The 23,949-nt window shown below is 36.8% G+C and overlaps 4 protein-coding genes across 6 annotated transcripts; 2 read left to right on the plus strand and 2 right to left on the minus strand.

Annotated features, from left to right (window-relative positions):
• Positions 1–877: 877 nt before the first annotated feature.
• On the minus strand, positions 878–2,236 carry LOC124181602 (elongation factor 1-beta'). Its single transcript, XM_046568317.1, has 3 exons — positions 2,079–2,236; positions 1,158–1,588; positions 878–1,083 (listed from the first exon to the last, which is right to left on the minus strand). The coding sequence occupies exons 1-3, from the start codon at positions 2,156–2,158 to the stop codon at positions 929–931; spliced, it is 666 nt and encodes a 221-aa protein (XP_046424273.1). The 5' UTR covers positions 2,159–2,236; the 3' UTR covers positions 878–928.
• Positions 2,237–2,603: 367 nt separating this feature from the next.
• LOC124181470 (NADH-ubiquinone oxidoreductase 75 kDa subunit, mitochondrial) lies at positions 2,604–6,680 on the plus strand. Of its 2 annotated transcripts, none has more exons than XM_046568082.1 (12): positions 2,604–2,789; positions 3,069–3,236; positions 3,670–3,777; positions 3,868–4,233; positions 4,324–4,545; positions 4,669–4,804; positions 4,997–5,349; positions 5,433–5,618; positions 5,708–5,897; positions 5,990–6,165; positions 6,249–6,383; positions 6,467–6,680. In XM_046568082.1, exons 2-12 carry the CDS (start codon positions 3,072–3,074, stop codon positions 6,611–6,613), a joined length of 2,184 nt encoding a protein of 727 aa, XP_046424038.1. In that variant the 5' UTR covers positions 2,604–2,789; positions 3,069–3,071; the 3' UTR covers positions 6,614–6,680. The 2 variants fall into 2 exon arrangements, with proteins under 2 accessions (XP_046424038.1, XP_046424047.1); XM_046568091.1 differs by having other exon boundaries at positions 2,708–2,817.
• Positions 6,681–6,847: 167 nt separating this feature from the next.
• Positions 6,848–13,006, minus strand: LOC124181447 (general vesicular transport factor p115). 2 transcript variants are annotated; one of them, XM_046568034.1, is made up of 12 exons: positions 12,853–13,006; positions 12,022–12,250; positions 11,672–11,928; positions 11,133–11,334; positions 10,852–11,003; positions 9,986–10,176; positions 9,592–9,764; positions 9,059–9,486; positions 8,770–8,950; positions 8,505–8,692; positions 7,626–8,013; positions 6,848–7,537 (listed from the first exon to the last, which is right to left on the minus strand). In XM_046568034.1, the coding sequence occupies exons 1-12, from the start codon at positions 12,928–12,930 to the stop codon at positions 7,329–7,331; spliced, it is 2,676 nt and encodes an 891-aa protein (XP_046423990.1). In that variant the 5' UTR covers positions 12,931–13,006; the 3' UTR covers positions 6,848–7,328. The 2 variants fall into 2 exon arrangements, with proteins under 2 accessions (XP_046423990.1, XP_046423999.1); XM_046568043.1 differs by having other exon boundaries at positions 7,416–7,537; positions 7,630–8,013.
• A 4,424-nt stretch (positions 13,007–17,430) lies between these two features.
• LOC124181627 (protein charybde-like) lies at positions 17,431–21,794 on the plus strand. Its single transcript, XM_046568358.1, has 4 exons — positions 17,431–17,691; positions 18,507–18,690; positions 18,812–18,967; positions 19,095–21,794. The coding sequence occupies exons 1-4, from the start codon at positions 17,643–17,645 to the stop codon at positions 19,183–19,185; spliced, it is 480 nt and encodes a 159-aa protein (XP_046424314.1). The 5' UTR covers positions 17,431–17,642; the 3' UTR covers positions 19,186–21,794.
• The last annotated feature ends 2,155 nt before the right edge of the window (positions 21,795–23,949 follow it).

Raw genomic sequence — 23,949 nt, forward strand, 5'->3', positions numbered from 1 at the left:
GTAATATTCTGTTGAAAGTAGTCTGGCTGAAGTCAAAGATTGTATAAAACGTAAAAATCAAAATTACTATCAATTCGTAATATACATGCATACATACATATAAAATAAAACAAATACTATATAATCTAAAATTTCTTTGTTTTTTCTTTCAGTTATAAATATTGTGTTATTTCAGAAATTTGATAATATGTGCGGTAAAATCAGTTTCGAGAGAAAATATTTAAAACAATTCCTGTTCGTAGACCACGTATGGTTTGTTTCAATTCATGAAAAACCTGAAATGATATTCATAATAATACGGTAATACAAAACAGCGAGTATGCCTGAAGTCTGTAAGTACAAACATACGAGAAGCTCCGTCGTTTGTAAGACAAGATTAGATTACGTGAGAACATATAATTCAAAAGATCAATCTGCAAGATACTAGCCCAGCAATATGCAACTGCTATTTCTGATGCCACTTATATACTCGTCCAGCTTTGTTCTTATACACCGATTAATTATCTTTCTGACTGTAAATGAGTGTGGTCAATCAAAGATTACAAGTTATTTGGCTGTTTACCCTTCAAACAGTATAATACTATAAAGCTTAGAATGAATGATAGCTCAGGTTCACCAGGATCTTCAAGATTTAAATAAAAAGAAAAGATTGAAATTTTCATTTCAGACGGAATAATATACCTGGCCAAATATTAATTTATTGCTAGTTGAGTGCAGTAATTTTCATAGTAATTTATAGGAAGAGTCGTATTAGATGAGTTGATCTAATCCGCAACAATTATACATACGACTTAGGTAGGAAAAACAATAACTATTAGCACACTAGATTTAAGACCGGTAACGGAATTTCGCTAGGAGTATAAAGTAACAGCTTGTATTTACAAACAATTAATATTTATTAATTCAATATTGACGGAGCAGACGATATTTAAATCTTGTTGAAGGCTGCAATGTCAACTGACTGTACAAAGTCTTCGAAGTTTTGGATTTCTTCAACTAATAAGTCGACGGAAACTTTGTCGTCCTCTACAACACACATGATCTGTAACTTGTTGATTCCATATCCCACAGGCACGAGTTTTGCTAGAAATTCCAATATTCTCAATTAAAACAATTCATTCGAAAATCATTACCAAAAACAAGCAGAGAATACTTACAAGCACCCCAAACCAGGCCGTCCATAGAAATAGACCTCACATGCTTTTCCATTTCTTTCATGTCTGTTTCGTCATCCCATGGTTTGACATCCAACACAATACTGGACTTGGCAATTAATGTAGGTTTTTTGGACTTCTTTTCTGCATACGCTTTGAGCCTTTCCTCTCTAACTTTAGCAGCTTCCGCATCTTCCTCTTCGTCGGATCCAAACAAATCTACATCATCGTCGTCGTCAGCTGGTTTGGCAGCCTTGGGCGGTGGAGCAGTCTCAGTTCCACCCAAGATGGAAGGGGCTTTTTTCACGCCCGGAAGAGACTTGTGTTCATAGGATTTGATGTGTGTGTACCATCTCTGGACATGGGGATTCGATCCCAATGCAGCGTTCCCCAAAGCTTCAAACACTGCGACATCCGCTTGCGAAGGTTGCCATCTACGTAAAAGTGCCAACGTATTAGAACTCCAACGATAATTTGTTGTAATGTATGTATACAATATAAAATAAAACTATTCATCAATGAAAATAAGACATAACCACAAATTGGCGAATCACAAAAATATGTTGCATCAGACAGCTCGCTCAGATTTATTTTTGGAATCTTCGAATTGGGGAATATGGAACGAGTTCCGAAGTTGCAAAGCCGGGTGGGCAAGGTGATAGTTGACAGGCCAATCTTAATAACTTTTAGCATGCAAAAATATCGTTGCGAACGACTAGAAAGTCTTGACATTCGAATGAAACATGACGATGTGAGGAGACATTATTAACAAAAAAAAATTTATGTCAGTGAATCTTCGTCTGTACGGATAATAAATAAGATTGGTGACTGAAACGGAAGAGACCGACAGAGGTTGACTTTACATGCCGACAAGTGGAACACGTGAGTTAAAATATGCACAGAAACCCGGTATAATATACTTGCCCTTCGATGTAGCTGCGGTCGGCAAGAAAACGGTTCAACTCCTTTAAACCCTTGTCAGTCTTAAGATCACCAATGGCCATTGCGAGCGTGTATTTTATTAATAAATATTATACGAAAGTTTGCGGCAGTCTGCCTCTCTAGTCTACTCGCCGGAAGAGAGAGCTGCTGATACGCAGGGTTCATTTAGTCCGGACAATACTTTACTTTTTATGAGTGATGCATTTCCGGTTGAGTTTCTGCCAATCGAATCGCGAATCGCTAAAGAACAACCGGAAAAGTCGATGCTACTTGAGAATTCTTGCGACTATTTCAAGTAGAGGACGTATTAATTTATATAGATATTTTTTTAAATTTAGAAATCACCTGCAATAGAACCACTTGGTGTGTAGTACAAAACGCGTTACGGAAAAAAACAACATTGGACAAATTCGTCTAACCAATGGACTTCGCATCTGACTTTACCTTTTTGTTCTGCGTCAACTGCGCAACGTAAATTCTAACATACAATTGCATACATAAACCCATTTTAAGTAATTCCGCCTACTTTCCGTGCTTAGCTCCCGTCATCTGCTGATAGATTTTTTTTGAGTAAACTAATTTAATTGCACTCAATTTCTCGTACTTGTAATTTTTTTCTCAAATTTTCGACCAGTCTCCATATGATTGTACCAAGCTGTCTGCTCTGAAAGGCGACAGTCCTGACACCTGAAGGTAAGGGACTTCGTTTTTCTTGACTTCGGTAATTGTTTGATTTTTCAACAATAATTTATAGGCCAATTATCATCGGTAGTTATCACAAAATCATTTTGCAATTTTTGGTCCCCATTGTTTCTCTTGCAAAGTGTTACGTCACTTCAACCATGTATATTCATTTTATCGGTTCTGTTACAACATCGTGAGTTAGGTTAACACATCGGCCAAATACCTTTGCGTTACAGGACTGTTTTATTATATAACAAAAATCAGCATGATTTGTTGATTGATTTTTAGAAAATGTTGCGGCTTCCACTGATTAGAGCGGCTGGTCTGTCGGGATGCAGGCTTGGTGCCACTGGACTCCATACCACAGCCAGTAAGCTGCAAGCCCCACCTGAGCAGATCGAGGTGTTTATTGACGACATCCCTGTGCTAGTTGATCCAGGAACTACTGTACTCCAGGTACACGAAATTTCATATGTCCCCTCTTCTAAACTCCAATTTTACATTGAAAAGAATTTTAGAATTCTAGATTCTGGCTAGTTGATCTCTTTTAAACCATAACTCGAACAGCATAGAAAGAATATTTGCTCCGACATCTGTTTACATTGATCTCTATGAACATAACAGTGCTGATTAATAAATAGAATTCATAAATACTGACCAAAGTTTGATATTGCGCTGAATGAGCAGAAAATGAAGGTATTATGACCATCAAAAGCAATTGTTTAATGCAGAAATTAAGTAGAAAATGTTTGTCCCCAGTTGGAAGATAAATATCGATTCATAGGATTACAACAAAATTGACGAAACAAGTCAACTTCATGCAACTCAAAACAATGTATGAGATACTTCAAAATAATCAAATATACAAGTGTCTGATTTGCTGGTTTAGGCTGCCGCTAAAATCGGAGTGGAGATTCCCCGATTTTGTTACCATGAGCGTCTCGCAGTGGCTGGAAATTGCAGAATGTGTTTGGTTGAAATTGAAAAACAAATCAAGGTGAATCTTTCTATTCTCAATTTTTATGAATTGGAAAAATTTTCATTTTATTAAATACTTATCAAGATAAGAAACTTGTTCTGTTTTTAGCCAGTAGCTGCTTGCGCAATGCCAGTGATGAAAGGATGGCGAGTAAAGACCAATTCTGATTTGACACGCAAGGCTCGTGAAGGTGTGATGGAGTTTTTACTGGTCAATCACCCATTAGATTGCCCCATCTGTGATCAGGGTGGTGAATGTGATCTGCAAGATCAGAGCATGGCTTTTGGTAATGACCGAAGCCGTTTTGTGGATATCAACTTTAGTGGAAAGCGAGCGGTTGAAGACAAAGATGTCGGACCTTTAATCAAGACAGTCATGACTCGCTGTATTCATTGCACACGTTGTATTCGTTTTGCTTCTGAAGTCGCCGGTGTAGATGATCTAGGAACAACTGGACGTGGCTCTGACATGCAGGTGGGATTTCTTCACGTATGACATTTGCTCGTGTAAATTTAAAAAACATAATGCATCAATTTAAGTACAATATAAAATAATCAATATCAGGTAGGCACGTATGTTGAGAAGATGTTCTTGTCTGAGCTATCTGGAAATGTCATTGATTTATGCCCTGTCGGAGCCCTGACAAGTAAACCTTATGCTTTTGTGGCCCGTCCTTGGGAAACCCGTCGAACAGACAGTATTGATGTCCTTGATGCTGTAGGCAGCAACATCGTTGTTTCTACAAGAAGTGGGGAAGTCCTCAGAGTTCTTCCAAGGCTAAATGAGGTTGGTAGCAGTAATATATAGATGTAGTAACTAAGTTGCCCAATTTAGGTGCACCTGAATATTATCAGTCTACATCAATATATAAAATTACGCATGTGTCAATTCATCATTTGATTATTTTAGGAAATTAACGAAGAATGGTTATCAGACAAGTCTCGTTTTGCATGTGACGGTCTTAAACGTCAGCGCCTCCTAACTCCGATGATGAAAGTAGACTCAAAGCTACAACCAGTTGAATGGGAAGATGCATTGGTTGCTGGTGAGTAAGTGAGATTCTTGCGTCACCTGTTGATAAAGTACCAGGAATTTTTATACCTGAAATCCAAAGTTACTTATTGACAGCACACATTTTTCTAGTTCGAACTTAACGATTAAAGATTTGTTGATTGAACTGTACTTCAGAGAAGTTGTAAATCTAATCTTATTTTACCAATTTTTACATGGCAAACAGCAAGCAGAGCTCTACAACAAGCTCCGGCAACCAAAATTGCTGCAGTAACTGGGAAACTAGCTGATGCAGAGGCTCTGATTTCATTGAAAGATTTGTTTAATAAACTTGGCAGCGAAACTTTGGCTACAGAGCAACCTTTCCCAAAAGATGGAGCAGGAATTGATCTACGAAGCAGTTATATTATGAACAACAAAATCGCTGGGATTGAAGAAGCTGATGTTGTTGTACTCATTGGAACGAATCCTAGATTTGAGGCACCTCTGGTGAATACTAGGCTTCGAAAATCTTATCTTCATCGTGAGCAAACCATCGCCTTGATTGGACCTGAGGTGGATCTCACATATGAATATGAGGTACATAAAGGTTAAGCTTTCTAGGTACCTGCAGCTTGCATTAATTTGTTTTCAACTTTAGCATTTTGTATCATGAATTTCAGCATCTTGGTGATTCTGCTGAAGTGATTTCTCAATTGAAAAACGGTACTCATCCATTTTTCGCTACTTTAAAGAATGCAAAGGCACCACTCATAATATTAGGTGCGGAACAGCTTGGTCGCAGCGATGGCAGTAAGATCCTTGCGGAAACGCAGGCATTGGCAGCTTCCTTGGGGAAAACCGTTCAGGTACAGTACCTTCAATTCTACAATTTTTTAAAAAGTATTCATTCCTGCGAGTTTTGTTTTTATGAGAATCCGGTTTAAATGCATTACAGGCCCCGGAAAATTGGAAAGTATTAAATGTACTTCATAGCAATGCTTCTCAAGTTGCTGCCCTGGATCTTGGCTATGGATCTAGTCTGGCAGAAATTAAAGCCCAAAACCCCCAAGTTCTTTTCCTATTAGGAGCGGATGATGCAGATATAAAAAGAGAAGACTTTCCAAACACCTTTATCATTTATCTTGGTCAGTACTTTATATCTACCACCCACATTATGCATTTTTCACGCAAATAGATTATGAAAGTGGCAAGAGATCATCATTATTTTTGTTCTCAGGAAGTCATGGTGATCAAGGAGCTTGTATCGCAGATGTCGTTTTACCCGGCGCTGCTTACACAGAGAAGAATGCAAGTTACGTGAATACAGAGGGCCGGGCTCAACAGACTGGTACTGCAGTTAATCCACCAGGAATGGCACGCCCAGACTGGAAAATTATCAGAGCACTGTCAGAGGTACTAACTTTTTACTACTAGATGATTCCTGGATTAAAGAAAAAAAATTAAATAATTCTTTAATATTTGTGTAAAATCAATAGTTCATCGGTGTCCGACTTCCTTACGACACTATCCACGATGTGCGTGGCAGACTAGAGCAAGTGGCCCCACACCTTGTTAGGTATGGTGATATTGAACCAGCAAATTATTTCGCCCAGGCTCTTGAACTGGCTAAGGTACGCTAATTATTCAGTTTTACACTTAAAAAAGAAATGACAAAATGTGAGAAAAAAGGTTAAAATGAGTGGATTATTTTCAGAAAACTGGAAGTTTCGCATCAGATCCACTTGAACTAAAGCAGAAGACATTAGATGAATTCTTTATGACAGATGTTGTGTCGCGTGCATCACCAACAATGGCTAAATGCGTGCAAGCTGTTATTAAGCAACGTCAGGCACAGTTATAAACTTAGCTTGACGTATTTATGTATATAGTATAGGATTCTGTTATAATAAAATTAATTATCATGTGAATTGTCTCATTATTACTGTCAACCACATGCAAGAAATAGAGAACAACATCATCAACATAAATTCCGACATGTTTGTAACAGAATTCTACACCAGAGATTCTAATAGTTGAGATATTTATATCATAGACTCGTAAGTTATTGTTATGCACTTAATTTTTTTTGTCAATATACACCCAAATAGAAATGGAACTCTACTGCATGTATCCAAGATTGCTTTCACCGTAAAAACTTGTTTGACGTGTTCGGAATGAAGACTATGTGAGACTTTGTTTCCAAATCATGTAAAACCAAATTTAGCAAGCATGAAAAGTTTTGAAAAAAGGAATGCTTCTTCCATTAGGCTATTTCCTCATGAGGGTGTGTCTAGAACATGGAAACCTTAGTAAATGAATATGTGTATAGCGGCCTTGTTCAATATGAGATTTATCAAAATGAATAAACAACATAAAGAAGTTCTCTTTCCAATAATAAGTTCCAAACATTTGCTTCATAAATCCCGTGCAATAGCTACCAAATTTCTAACAACTGAACGAACCAGAATAATTCAATGAATTTGATGTGTAATTGTTTATACGAGACTACAAGTACACAATAAATATTTAATTTGTAAAGATAAGAATAGAATAACGTGACCAATTAACAAATATAATTAATAAAAAATACTTTGATCAAGGTAATTCTGATTAAATATAGTTTTAAATGGAGAAGAGATGATGCCATGAATAATGAATAATTCTTTCATTTTGGATCTAAAATTTATTCCCGTGATTGAGTTAAACATTCTTCGGTAATATTTTAATTGCTGGATTCTGGCTGTTCGTCGGTATCGAGTTCTCCTGAACTTTCGTCTGATTCGATCTGGAAAAAGATGTTAAACAATTGTAATAAAAATACCACAACTGATTGATATATTTCCTCAAGAAGTAACGGAAGTTGTATTTCAAACTTACTTTTTCACCTAGCGCAACCAGTTTCTCTTTATATTGCATCAGTTTGCTATCTTGTTCTGTTAAAAGTTCTAACAAATTTTCCTGATCTTTTTTCATTTTTTCAAGTTCCAATGTTTTTTCCTTCAACAATTTTTCATATTTACTGTTGTTTGAATTACATTCTGTTCGTTCTTGTTTTTGCAAATTCAACGTGCATTCGGCTAGCCTGTTTTCCAAATCTCGAACCGTATTTTTATATTTCTCCAATTCTACATTTGTAAGATCAATAGTATCTACAGATGGCACAAGCTCCTTGGCTTCTGTTAAGTTTGTTTGAGCTGCACGTAGAACTAAATTCTGGTCTCTCAAGTGACTGATGGAAGTCTGTAGCTCGTATACTTGGGTCTGCAAATGAGAGTAAAATGTACAAGAAGTAATGATTATGCTGCATAAAATTCATATATATATATATATATATATATATACACACACCTGCATTCATTGAATATCTACATTAGGGTGGTTCAAAAAAAATTGCATTTTTTTCGCTCTTACCCCCTCAAATGCTAGTATTTGATAGAAAAAAGATCTTCCCAAAAGATGAACTCTCTAGCTCAATACTAATAGGCCGCTATTTTAATTTATATTTCCCATTCAATTAACATGGGAAAATTTCACTGTTCGTTAAAAATTAAAATACTCGTAAACTATCCAATATTTTTTAAACTTATGCATAGATCCTTGAAGCTGGTTTTCAAGCTTTTCAAACCTCTATAAGAAAACATAGTTATCATCATTACAACACACATTACAGTCATCTGAAAACATCGATTTTGACTAAAATAGAATTTTTCTTCTTTTTGCACCACCCTAATACATCAGCAACCAATACGTACCTCCAAATCCCTTTTTTCTTTAGCCAAAGTTTCGTTCGTCTGGTTAAGTCTGTGAATTTGCGCATCCTGCTCCCTGATAAGCTCTTTATATTGTGACACCAGAGCAGAATCAGATGGCGACAATGTCGACGTAGGGTCCTTGCCCTCCTGTGGATTACTTCCATCCTGTACTGATTTCACTACTACACCTATGTAGATTACACAAAATTAGATATCGTTTTACATCCGTCATTAATAAACAAAGTACTACGTGGAATCATATTACCTTCCAAAATTTTCAGCAATCTACAAAACTCGTGGTCCAGAAGCAAATCAGACGGATCTTTTGTTGAAGGCTGAGGATGTTTAAGAGTTCTGGAGTAAATTTCATGTCGGGTGATTCCTCCGATAGCATCCTGAAATCTTTCCAATCCAAGTCGATTTTCTATCAAATGGCATAACTTTTCCTAAAACATGCAAGTATACTTACTTCCTATCAATTATCACTCAACTCTCAAAGTGCATTCGCAAAAGTAGTGTGAAATGTGGTCAATATTTCAAACCTTCTACAGTACCTTTGTATAATTAGGCACACTGTCATCATTAAAGTGTACGCATAAGCCTAGTAATAAAGCGCACATACTTTGAAGCAGTGTCTCTTGCAAATCGTCAGTATCTTCTTGAGAAGACAGCAGTGCGGTCAAATAAGCGACTGAAGATTCTATAGTTAAGAATGCTTTTACAGCAGGTGGGCAATGCGACACCCATCTGCAAAGTAGCATTAAAAGCCCCAGTTTACATTGTGTCTTATTTCCTTGTTGAAGAAGCATGACACATTGTTGCATTAATGTAACAGGCGGCTTGCCAATATTCGTAGCAAGAAGTACCCTTAACAGTTGCTCTTTTTGGATCGAATTGTCGATTAGGGCATGAGACAGAGCCACTGCCGAAAACCAATTTGATAAGGGATCCAACGAAAATAGGCCACCACACAATAGTTGTCCTTTGAGAAATGGATGACAGATTACCCAAAAAATGTATAGTCAAACGAATTATGACAATATTGATTGGAATATACATTTTCCATGTATTGTAACTGGATTTATACCTGTTGTGAGAGATGCTGCTTCGTTACCCTGTGGTAAGAGTGTCTGGATAAGTTGCGTCTGTCCTACTTCATTTTTATATAGAAAACATTGGAAACAATAAAGCACGGAACAGCGAAGAACAAATGGTTGCTTTTCATTCACCATAGACATTAGCAGAACAACTATAGCAGGTCTGTGGAAAATAGAAAATTGAACAGACTACTGATGGAAAAAAGCATATTTCGATTAGGTATCACTCTTGAGTAGTGTATGTTTGAATACTATTCTGTAACTACTTGACAAGATATGGAATACATTGAGAAAAAACATATTATGGAGGAATCATTATCTTTCAATTTATTATCACACTTTAATTTCAGAGATTAACTGCGTATGTAATTATGAGGTGCTTACCTAGGAGGACTGCTAGGGGCCATAACGCTAGCTAAAAATTCCTGATTGCTTGTATTCCCTCTGATAACTTCAGCAACTGCACTGATAGTTTCTGTCAACACATCAGCAGGAACTCCACTGGCCATTAATATATCACACAAAGCCTGCAGTAAACCACATGCCCTCATCGTCCGTTGACAAGCGGCTGTTGCCTTTAAACATGGTGAATAGTTATAACAATAACGCGATTTAACCATTCATTGACAATTTTATGAAATTGTATCATTTGAAGTAATCCTCTGGCACGTGAATAATATTATCAGAGTTATGGAAGAGAAACCAACAATGAAGTACGATATGACGTCACAGTAGCAGAGGACTATTAGAAAGCGATTAGATAAAAAGAATTTGGGAAATCGGTTGATGCAGAAAATTTTTGTTTTCAGGCAACAATTAACAGTGAGTGAAAAGGTCTACGTATGATGCTCAATCATAATCCAATTCTTAATCTCCTGTTTCTTAGTATTCTCCAAGAACTTGATATTTCTTACAGAAAAAATAATGCGAATTTACTAGGTTTTTTAGCCATAACTGATGAACGTACTGTCTCCTCGCCTTGAAACTAGCCACAATCGTTTCATGTTAAAATTATACGTCAACATGGTTGTAATTATAGTGCTTTTTGAATAATTGATCAATTTTGGCAAGAAACATAATGAAGAGATACGAGATTTTTTTTTCGAAAAACATCGAGCACCTAAACATTAATTAAGGCACGTAATTACTCTAAAGAACATCTAATTATGTCATAACTCATTGACAAAGTTTTGATGTGGTTCTGCTAAAGATTACCCACGTCTTTTTGGTTCAATTCTATCCAAAATTACCTGTGCTGGACCACCGGGAGCAACTAATGCCCTAATAACTTGTACCATGCAATGCATATTGCAAACTTTTTGAGGACTCCAGCCACTTAATGGATTCTCATCAGTTTCCGGTGGCAAATCAAACATAGGTGTCAGTCTCTGTATATAGCTTCCTATTGGAACAGTAATAATCTCATTAAATAATCTGAAGATAAGAGAAGTCTTTTTCTTTGTAGACTGGCAGAAAAATCTCAGAAACTGATTGAAAACCTTATGAGTTACAGTAAGTTGCAACACCTTACCTTCCTTGAAAAAGTTTTGATTACTGATGTTTCCTCGTAGTAGATTTAACATTAGCAACAAGCAATCTTGGACCACAATACCACCGTCTGCTGAACCTTCTTGGGATATCACATCGAAAATACGATCGAATGCATTCTCGAAGGCAACAATCTTTTGGATATTTGCATTACCTTTAGTCAATTGTATGAGCAGTAATAGCGCCTGTGAATTGAAAGAAGTTTTGATTGCAGGAGTTAATGATATTAGTATACAAGGTGACTCAGGACTATAGGCCCGTAGAATATCAATGTGATTATTTTGAAAATCTGCGTCTGAAACGATTTTTATTTCTCTAGTCATGCTGGATGCTGCCAGATTAGCCAATTTGGCTGTAATTCGTTAAAGACAAATTTCCTATCAAAGGTGAAAAACGTTTTAATTGCAGATTTTCAGGAGGAATACATTGATAGCCTATGGGACGATAGTCTTGGGTCACTGTGTAAACATAATGATGTAGCTTGTGCAAATCTGAATATCAGAATAATAAAAGTACACTTACATCATTGCGTATCACCTCTCTACTGTCACTGAGGAGATCCATTAACTTTGAAACTCCCAATGGACTGACAAGAATTATTTCTTGAATGTCCTTTGGTCGGTTACCTAATAAATGTGTCAGGAGCTTGAGGGCTGGCCACCTAACTCTAAAGTCGAATTCCTCTAAAAATGCTAAAACTTGAGTAGTGCTGTCTGATTGTTTGATAAATATTTCTGTAAATTGTTCTCCGATTTTGTTCTTGGGCCCATAATTTTCAACTGAAAATCGAATTGTATAAAATAAAGAAGTATAGTTACATAAATTTGCACATAATTTCACTAGATAAACATTTATTTAGTTTCATCTATTACCTTCAGCCTCAAATGTTTCAGGACTTGTAATATTGCACAAAGTATCCATTGCTAAACCAACAATCTCACAATCTGTTCTATCCATCTCAAGCACTTGCCTAAGTGCATCCATAGCCTGTGTACCAACCTCCAGACGATATGTTCTTGAAAGTGCTTTCAATGCACGGCACGCATCTCTTCGGTCGTCCAGCAAACTTGACGATTGCAAGCGATCAACTAAACGTTCTACCTGTGGTCAGAAGTCAAATGAAAACTTCTTCGTAGTCAATGGAAAAAATACAATTCACTTTTATTGACAACTTGAATATCGCTAATGGGCAATCCGTATGAAGGTTTATGACCTAGGCTTGATATGTACGTTATTACTCATTTTGGAATTTTCATTATTCAGCTATATATGTTATAAGTGGACAGAAGTTTGAAGTTGTGATATGTATTGACAGACACATTTAGATAACAGAAATTACATTAAATGTGTCGATTTCCAGCTGCACTTTCGTTACGAAACTTCAGATAAAAGTGAAACATATCAACTAATTGAGCTGGGAAATTCTCAAACGATAAAAATGACTGTCGAAGGTGGTTGGATGTCATGAGTCGTACTGCAACGAATATCAGACAGTTGTTACAACAGCTTTTCAAATATTCTTCTTTCATGATGTTCAATTGAAGCTCAAGATCTTATCACGTGGACCAGGAGGAAAATTACATGGAAACCGGGTGACTCGAAAAACGACAAGATTATGAATGAACAAATGTGACAATTTGACAGCACATATTGGCTAAGTATTTTGTGGCAACGACGCTGAAAAATATTTATAATATACTTACGGTGTCAGCACCGGACGGCTGGTTCCCGGGCGGAGGTGCACCGAGAACAGATTTTAGCCCACTTTTGAAATATTCCATGTTTTTTTAAATTTGCACTGTTCAATGTAAACTACACGTCACACAGCGCAGACATTTTGGAAAATAGATAGCGGCTCTCAGGGTGTACAAGACGGTATGTACTCTGTAGTATCGGCTGTAATTGAGTAGTTCAAGAACTAGCCTATCAATAGGTGGCACCCCGTGAATCTTCCAGAGTTGTTCACAGTCGGTCTGGGGCCAAAATTGTTTACTTGGAATCAACAAAATAATATATGTGAACAAGCCGCCGACCTCATCTTGGGTCTTGCGTTGATGAAAGCTATGTATCGATACAATTAGAGGATTTGAAAAGAAGTCGTTCCGCGCGCGTCGCTTCTCGAGGAAATAAATAAGTCATATTTTACACATCTTTTGCTGATAGAGTAGTTCGCATCACTGCAGACAAGGATAAGGAAGAAAATGTTTTACAACTTGCCGTGCTTAAATGCAAAGAACTGCTTCGTTATTCTGTATTAGAATATTCGTTTCAAATCAAATTCGCAATATTTGAAACTTCAGAATTTCGTAAAAAATATTATTACCATGACCACGTATGAGTTCGGCTGGCCTGACTAGTTCGCAACGACTTCAAAGGATGTCGCGATGAACTGGTATTACTTTCAATGTCACCTCATCAGCTGTATCCACAGCTGGTCTCCCGGTTCCCCAGCTGATGCACAGCACCGATGACATTCAAAGGACTTTTGCATGTCCGATTCTGCCTCAAAGCTTGTTAAATAATTGGGTTCGACTGGTTGATTTCGCCTGGAATAAATTCAAGAAATAACCGTACTCCGCACAATCAGTTCTCGAAAAATATTAACGATTACAAACGAGAAACTTGAACGGTGTGACCATTGATTTTATTGCCATAAAATGAGAAGGTTGACAATGGTACGAAGTATGTGTTCATGTGTGGTTGATGAAGTCTTTTAAAAATGCGGATTTGCATAGCTTTGCACTTTACATTTGTTTACAAGTGTGTACTCATCGCATTCTAACTATTGACCAATGAATTTTTATTATAAAAAACAAAAGTCGCTAATTGATTTCTGTCTGAGTAATATGATGTAAAAGCCCATATTTGTTTTCCTAACTATTAAGCCATTTATAGACGGCAGCTAATCGAACTCATGAATATTATTTTTTTCACCATTACAGACGATTTGCTCAATCTCTATTAATTACGTAGCCGATGCTCCACGTGCTCATTCAGTCACGTAGTTCGATGGAACCGCCTGAGTTCCCGGTAATCAATTTTTTATATTCTTTTGTTTATGCATGATATGGCCAACGTACAAAAAGCAAAAAAAAGTGGAAATGCTAATCCGATCCACGCGTTTGGACTCTGTCCTTTTTGGCATTCTTAATACCATTTATTCGCAATTTTGTCATCGGTATCAACTGCTGCAGCTATAAATACACCCTTGTATGCATATACTGTACAGATAAACAGAAGGTACAAGAAACGAGCAATCTATGTATTTTCCGAATAAATGGTGGCACGTGTACAAAACGATCGCTGAAACTGTTATTTACGTACACTTGTCAAGGCGAATATCTGCATGTGTGCACGTAGTCAGCTTGGTCACATTTGACAGAGTGACACAACAATGACGTTTACAACAAACGCTTGATAGCAACTCTATGCACATGATATGTAACATACATATACATATAATCCCGAAAACTGGCTGCAAGACCGGCAGCAAATGCGTTACACATCGTGCGAAGCATTAGAAACCAGAGTCTAGTCTTCTAATATTATACATATAGTTACAGTTAGCAGTGGTTCTTGCTTCTCAGGTTTTCACCCCATTGATACCTTTGCATCATTTCAGGCAGTCCCTGACCTCACCTTGCGTGGATCTAGTGACCTCTCGTTCAGAAAATAAGAGAAAAATGAAACAACAAAAAATAAGATGCCTCATGCCTAGGTATCGTAAGGATAGAGATTTGATAGATTGATTGCCTGCAGGCTTTACTTTCAAAATATATTTTCTGCGGCTGTTTATAAGTACAATCCATTTAACTATAATATGTTCCAGAAAATTCGTAATGAAGAATAAATGACTGCTCGTTTGTAAAAATACATATGTCTACATATTAGGTATACATAATGAAATAAATATCTATGAAGTTGTATGATTAGGCGCATGACGTCATACGACGTTGCGTATCATTCGGTATTCGTAGAAATTAAAACCGCTACTTCCGACGATATTATCAAAATTGTTGCAATATAGTGGAACGTTCACGTTGCTTTGCGTGAGTCACCTCCTATAAGTTGGCCTTCGGCGTGAAAAAGCGAAATCTGATGCAACAAAGCGATCAAGTTGACGAGTCGTTTGGATGCGGTGTGTCAGTTATCCGCGTTAGTTCCGGTGAAAATTTGACCAAACTTATGCAATACTAAACCTAACTTGCGCCTACAAAGTTCTGGCACTTCTTTATTGTTTTATCTGGTTCTGCTTTTCATGCTAGCTCTTCGCAGCTTGCGGATGGTGACGAATACCTTTATTCTTCGTATCGGTAATTAATTTAGTGAATACAGAAATAACTACGCATGAATGAATTAAATGGATGTAACAAAGAGGAAGAATCGAGTACAGCATTAATCACGCTGTGTGTGCGTAGCATGCGACGATGAGCTTACACAAAATGATACAAATTCAATATTCCCCATCAACGATTGTTCAAACAGTGATCAATTTCTTATTGATCTAAGTAATTTTAAACGACAAGTAATCGGCAAGGTTTTGTGTGGCCAAGAAAATCAATAATCACATTGAGATTACAGATTTTTACGGATATTATTATATCAAGTGTGTCTAATTAGATTTTGGTTCAAAGTAATGTACAGGCTACATGGTTGACTAAATGACAAGAAAACTGTTTTTCGCAAAAGCATTTCAAGCCCTAGACAGTATTTTCACTCCATAAAATCCCGCAGAGATAGTCAAGTTTTAAGTTCAGAAACGATAGATTCTACGGTTATTATCATTATTATTATTGTTTTTATACCTCGGAGCGAGGCAGAAAGGCAAGAGTGTGCGAGCACAAACGAGATCACCGCATGCTGAGACCGGTCTCGACTTGTTGCCGAATACGACGACTTCCTGGGAGGGAGGCCGTTTCGGAGCTAGCAGCTTCTATAACATCGTAGAAGAGCTGGAAACCCTCCGCAGTAATGAGACAAAAATTAAGTCACGTCTATCGAGGTTCTCCAATTTTTCAAACTTCGCGCAACACTTGAAGTATCACGTTCATTGAAATTCGCGATGAAGAATTTTTGAAGGTTTCAACAAATAGAATATCACCTCATTAGTATGTACAGATCGATACGAGATACTTGTATGGTAATATTATGTGCAAGTGATGACGGCGCACTACACACTCGTACGATGAAGCTAGAATTAGCGATTTTCAATTCTATATTGTATCGGAGTTGCGATTAGTCAGAATCGGTGCTGAATTGAAAGAACCGGTCGTAGATCTATGTACAGCTGTAACACCGGCATACATAAGTATTTACCGCAGATAGAACACCATTTGCATTATGCAAGCGTACGGGTATGCGTGCATGCATGTATATACGATTCGAACAATGAAACAGTCCGCGATCGTTGTACGGACCCTTAGATTGATTCTGACACATTCAAGGCCACCGTTCGCATCTGTTTCACACGTTGAACAAGTTGCGGCAAATTACAACGATGGCCTTGAATCCGTCAGAATCATCGTAAGGGTCTGTACGTACGTATGTGTATACATTATAATATATATTATACGTTGGTACAGAAAATGTGCTGTACGGAGCACAAATGTGCTTCAAGCGATGGAACGGAATTATGAGAAAAAATCACACGTCTGTACCAACAACAGCCGATCGCTTGCTTTTCTGTCGACAAAGAAATAAGGGGTATCAAGTAAGGCTGGGGGATGATGAAACAAAGTTGGACAGTTCGTAATCCTAAATCGTTATTACAGCAGAAATTTTTAGTACAGAGCGTGCGCGTAGGATTTTCATACGCGAACCGATGTAGGTATATCGAGCCACACCAAACAAAGAAACAGCTCGCTCACACAATTTACACCCGTGAAAATGACACAGTCGTCACTTTCAGGTGTTCATCGCGGCTCGCTCGCTTATCTAAGTTACGTCGAGTGATCGCATCGTTAGACTGAATCGTGGCTCTCTGCCGGTGGTGAGCGACTTGCCAAATTGTAAATTGGTAAGACATTAGAAGGGCAAAATTGTCGAGAAGATTGAAACTTGTACGAAATGAAAGAGCGTACATATTCCGATATTGTCAGGAAACTAGTAGGGCGATGGGCATGGGCGAGCCTCCCTGAAACCCGAGGAAAACCGACTCCTAACGACATTTCTCGAAAGCAAAGTGCGAGGCGAGCGCGGAATCACGTAGCCGGTGTTGCTAGGCGATTTGGTGGGGGACGATAGAGGGGAGCAGCCGGTATATAAACCGCGTCATCTGTGCCGGCGAATCAAGTTGTTTGAACGACGAGTAAGTGACGGTTGTGTGGCTCTTCTAAAGCTCCGCCGGCTCATTTAACGTAATCTTTTGTTCCGTTGAACTGACCAGAACATTTTCTTCATCTTCTTCTTCATCAGCTTACGAACCAACAGTAGTGGTTTTCTTTTTCTTTTATAATACTGTGTTTATAAGAGAAATATCATTTTTCAATTTGAAATGGAGGTGCTACCGTGCCCGGTGAATGTGAATTTCAGCAACAACAGAGGTACGTAACTACCAGACAATCGCGTCGTGATATTTTCTTGCCGTGTTATTTTTTTTCTCGGACGTAAAAACAGCTCATTCGTTTCGTAATAAGAAAATCTCTAATCTTGAAATGTAATGGAAAATCTGTAATTACGGGTTTTCTTTTCCGTCTTCAGCACTGTAGTTCCTACGGTTTCTTTTTCTCTCCGCCTGGCACAGCTGGTCTCGCTAAAAATCTCAGCTGTAGTGCAATAATTTCGTTCGAAATCTCATGTCGCGTGATAATTAACGATTTCAAGAAAACTCTCACAAGGGTTATATCCGATTTTATTCAAAATTTCTATTTCAACTACCTTCGTTAACGGTTGTATTCATACTTTGCGTACACTGGCGAGTTGTTGCATCACGTTTATCCGACCTTCTAACGTCCCGGCGAACCGGTCTATATTTCTTTTATGTAGATATACAGCATATTCTTATTTATCAATTGAAACTTAGTGCTTAGTTTTAATTTGGAGCTCAGAAAGGTCGCGAATAGATGCTATTGATGTTAACGAGTTGATAATAAAAAAGTTGAAACATGTTTAACAAAGAACCAGAAAAACTCGTTTTGTGGTGTAAAAAACTGTTCTCAGTTTCGAATGATTTTAACTCATTAATCAAGAAATACGATTCTTACAGTTTGTAGATCATGTATGTTTTTTTCGTATTTTTAGTAACGTCGCCATACTATCAGTAGATTTTTTCAGCAAGAATTAGGTTTGATTAATTTTTATAATCCACGAAAATTATTGACGACCCAACTAACAAAATTTCATTTTCCTCTATTTACAGCTGGATATGCTACTGAAGAGTTGGACGGTGCTTGCCAGGCGTTGGCAAGGCGATTGGAGGTTGAACTCAGGGCAGCTAAACATGCCCAGCTCGCTTGCGGCGAAGTCTTACTGCCTGCTGATCTTCTTCCCAGAATTGCAGGAGAAGTGCTCGCCATGGCTGAGAACGAGCCTTGTGGTCTTAGGTAATTATACAGATTTTTTACATTTTCAAGACTCGTAACACTGCTGATGTAGTTTGCTTGTCAACTTCAATCCTCGTCAGAATTCACGTAATTTAACGAAATTGTTAATTTTTATTTACAGAGGCTGCACGTTGTTCATAAGCTTCGAAAATGACAGCTTGTGCCGAAAGCTTTCCAGAGTGCAGTGCGACCCCAGTGCAATTTCCACGTTTGAGCTCTACCTAACTCTCAAGCAAGATCATACCTCATGGCATATTCTGCTACCACAGTTTCTCAAGTGAGTACAATTAATTTGGATGAAAAATAGGGTTTCAAGAAAATGTGGTTTTAGATCGAATTTGAAAACTGGGTGCTTGAGTTGGAAACGTAGGACTGATGGGAGATTTCCTTTGTTCTTTTTACAGAAATCTTACTCGCGGTGGGACAATAATGATCAGCAGAGATTTCACTCTGGAAAAGAAGAAGCTGTACCGATCTTACCAGCAAGATCATTGAACCCTTTGTTGATTCCGATGAGTGAAATGAACAACTTCTCAATGAGTGAGAAAAACATTAACAACAACGGATCATAAACTTAACACGTGCCAGTTGGTATGGACACTCTCTGATGCAGCCCGCACATCTCCAACTGTTGGAAGATCTTCTCATCCTCACGGGCAGTGAGTAATAATCATGCAGAGGTCCATAAATAGAAGATACAAAAACTGAGAGAGGAGAGACTGCAGCTGGAATATTTAATGGTATATAAAAATTTTGCAAATCGTCTTGTAATATTACTATGGTTAGGATTTTAAAACCATTATCGTGAAGTAACACATTTTGAATATGTTTTGATTATTCGATATGAAAACTGGAGGGATGATCAGCTGCAATGTATCGGAAACATATTTAATCTAACAGTAGGAGTATATTGTGATAGAGAAAACAAATTATAGTACTAGCGTCAGCTCTTCTGAGAAGAGGTACAATGTCTTCGTTAAGGAAGATGCATCATTAAGACTTTTAACAAATTTCACGTGATATGTAGTGTAAAAGTGATGTTTTATTATATATATATATGTGTGTGCGTGTATATATATATATATATACATACATACATACACATATATATATGTATATATATATATATATTAGTCGTCTAAGTAGGCTAGGTTTAGTTACTTCAAGTGCAGGTCGTGGACCATCATGTCTATCGTTCATCCTGATAAAAGTTGTATAATCTTTTACCGGCTGCTACAAATCATCCCATTCGCCATTTCGCGTAATTCACATTTTTTTTTTTGCAAATCACGGACTTGTCCAATTTTCTCGTTTCGTTTCGTTTCTTGGTTTAGTTTTCTCATTTTTTTTTTTTTTTTTCCGTGTAACATGTTAGTAATCGTAGAGTGTTTGATAATTTTTGTTTTCATTCTTTTCTACTTTTCAATTATGCGTGCAAACGACTGTCCTTAGCGTAGTTTTTAAAACCGTACCTGTGGATTCAATTAAACGAACCAGTGTCAAAAAATAATTTTGAGGTGTTTCGATCGATCGATCGATCGAGCGAGCGGACGAACGAACGAACGAACGAACGAATGCTTTGTTTAGATGTTTTTCTTTCCTTTTTTTTCAAATATTTTTTTTACACTTATTACGATAATCTCGAATTTTTTTTATATATTATCCGCCGCAGGGAAAGGTAATACCGATCCGCTGGTGGTATTGTGATATTAAAAAAAGCAAGTGTGATTAATATAAGTTTTAAGGTTTTTTTTCTCCTGTCTATTTTCGGAGCTGTGCGATGAATATGCGGCTATCAGTATGCCGTTTGAAGCAATACAAAAAGTAAATAAGAAGAAAAAAAAATTAAATCGTTACTTGCATCTATTCTACATAGGACCGAATGGAAAATCAATAGTAAATTTGAATTCAAATGTTCGAACGACTCCGTGGTCGTTGAGGGCATGCAAAATATACCGTACATGATTCTAACAGCTGGCCATTGTGGTGCCTCGTCTATTTGATTTGTTAAAATTTATCAAACCAGACGGATGGCCTCCGAATTTCAATATATGTGATCTTATATCATTATTATGATTATCTAGAAACAGATTATAGAATGCTATTGTCTATATTTTATACTGAGTTAAAAAGTCTATAATGAAGATAATAACAAAAAATACAAATAAAGATGAAAAAAATAATACAACAAATTATAAAATATATATCTACATATATACATATATATTTAAGAATATATGTATGTGAAATATTTAATTTTTCACACAACGATATTACGATAAAGTATTTATATCTGCATAGCACGCACAGATGCGGAATGATGTTTGTAACGACAATTTCTGGGCAGTGACTCCTGCGCGTTTCTGCGTTCGGTTTACCTAAATGTGTACAGGTTTAAATGGAGGTTTATATATACCCGTAAAACCTTCGGTAAGATTTACGGGTATTAAAACCGACAGAACCGAATTTTCTCGCGCAGGGAGACCGAGAGAGAAAGAGAAAGTAAAATCTTCCGAATATTATAATCGAACTTCTGTATGCATTGCAGGCTCTTTGATAACTTTGTATAAAGTCGTGATTACAAGCTTCCGTGTTTGACGAACGTCGTTATGACGAGCGAAAGACACTGAAGCCTAATTTCGCGGTGCACTTCTAATTAACTTATGTAAATACGTATATAATTTTCGCAATTTTTTTGTTTCCATTTTTTCTCGTTTTTTTCTTGACGGATATCTTGAAGTATTGGTACTAGAATAATAGATAACACAGTTCATGACAGTATTGTATCTTAACCAAATTTCTGTTTCTCTTTGTCGAAAGAACTCAGTTGAAGCAGTCGTCATAAGTTAAAGGGGTCTTAGGGAAATATTTTTATTCGTCCAAATGGTGAACGAGCTGAAAAATATTTCACTAAAACACCAAAGAGACAACAACACGATCTCACGCGTATCAATATGAATAAAAGTTTAGAGAGAGAGAGCAAGAGGAAAAGAGAGAAAGAGAAAGAGAGAAAGAAATAAATAGAGGCAGAGCTATAACGCGGGCCACAATAGTATGTAATATTTGAATAAATGTCATCGGGTAAAACCGGTAGAATTTTCCGATTTGGTGTATTCCGATCGCATCCAATTTTCTAAACATACATTATATAGGTCTAGTATCACTTGACTCTTCGCAATATCTTTCGTATTTAGAACTGTATACATACATATATATATATATATATGTATATATATGTATATATATGTATATATATATATTACATATATGTGATGTTATTTCTAATTTGTAATATTTACAGTAGGAGTGACAAAAATAAAAAAAGTTTAATAATAAATTACATGTCTTGGATTTTATTCATACCTAATTACCCCTCACCACCTACATACTTATAATATATGCAGAACATATAGCTAGGTATGCAATTCGATCGCTGTAATGATTTTGATATTACGCTACGCGACACTTCGAACAATGAAAAATAACGTGACACATTAGCTTCTATAAATAATCCGTATATCACTCATTCCACGTCAAACGGGACACTAAATTATAATCAATGATTCCGATTGTTGTTTTAAATTTGCACACGCAATCTACACATGAAATAATGGAACTCGTCTTTCGCGAAAGAAATTTACGATTTTTTTTAAACGATATGCACGGTTGAAAATTGCAAAAAAACAAAAAAAAAACGTCGTGCGAACATTCAAATTGCTCTATCATCTAGCCCATTAGTTGTATAAAAAAATGCGAGAGGTCGATTTTCATGATTTTAAGTCATTATATGTAGTGGTATATTTCGAACTTGCGTTCGACAAATTTTTAGGGAATGTTTTTTGGTCATGTGAAATGAATTCGTTAAGTTTTCTAAGTGCACATGAATTTTTGCAGAATTTTTTATAAATTTATAAAACAATGTTTTGTTCAAACAATTTACTGATGACTTGGGCATTATTATTATTATTCACATTTAATTTTCTTATCTTCTTTATTGTGGTTGATTTTTTTCTGACGATCATCTTGTCATAAAGTATTCAATATTGTCGAAGAGACCTTTAAAACGATGTTTTTAAATATGGAGCCCGTTTGAGTTCCATTTTCAAATTTTCAATGTTTCTTTAGAATTGAAGTGGGGATAAGTTGATGATGAAAGAGACTAATAAAATTCATAAACAAATAAATGATAATTTATTAACGTCAAACGCAAATTTGAAACGCACCATTACATAGAATGACTCAAGGTATCGAAAATCGGTCTCTTGCATTTTTTGCGCGACTAATGGGTTCGACGATACAGTCGTTTGAATGTTCCTACGCGCGACGTATTTGTGAATTGTTGCAAATTACAACCGTGCATATCTTCTTGAAAGAAAATCATTTCATCATCAAAGACATTTTTTCACGAACCACGTACTCCATTATTTCACGTGTAGAATGTGCCTGAAAAATATGAAAAAAACTCGGAATCACTGTTATAATTTTTTACCAAAAAACGTCCGGTTTGACGTGGATCGAGCGATATAGGTACCATGAATTGTATAAGTTACGATGGGTTTTGTATTGCATAATTGACGAGCTCATGTAACTTGGTACTACAGAAAGAGTTAAAGTTAATTAACGTTGCGCATATAGGTATTAAGTTCAGCGGTTCGAGTGCACTAACTCTTTAAGTCCATGCCGTTTTTCATTCACCCGTTGCTTTTCAAGCAGGCTTCGTTCCCCAGTTCTCCAAACTCACGTCTTCCATGCCAATGTGTTATATTGGGATGCGTGCATACATACATATATTTCATGGATGTATGTACATCCAACTCGTGCTTTAGAGAAATTTATTCCGTTGTACAAAACAATTTAGGTATTAGACTCGTATGGTCTATTCAGTGGCAAAAGCGATCGCTCTGTACATATTCCGAACATTGTTCGGAACAAAAACTCGGCATTTTAATCTGATATTCTGTTTTTATTTCCGTTTTCCTAATTGTGTACAAAAATTTACGATGCAGAGAAAAGCGATGCACAAGCTCCGGAGCCTGGTAAACTAGGAAGAGAAGGTTTACGGTAGAGATGATGCGGTTACCTTGTTCAGATTATCTTATACCGGCCTACACGTACAGTTTGAATAGATTTTAATAAATTAAACGTCTCGGAAATAATACGTAGCGTTGAAATATACCGAGGCCGGTACTATCGGTTCTGTAGAAATTCAGAAGAACCGGTGAATATTACAACGTCGTTCTTTGGCTGTCGGATATCGCA

Source organism: Neodiprion fabricii, chromosome 1 (genome assembly GCF_021155785.1).
Source record: "Neodiprion fabricii isolate iyNeoFabr1 chromosome 1, iyNeoFabr1.1, whole genome shotgun sequence".
NCBI classification, from domain to species: domain Eukaryota; kingdom Metazoa; phylum Arthropoda; class Insecta; order Hymenoptera; family Diprionidae; genus Neodiprion; species Neodiprion fabricii.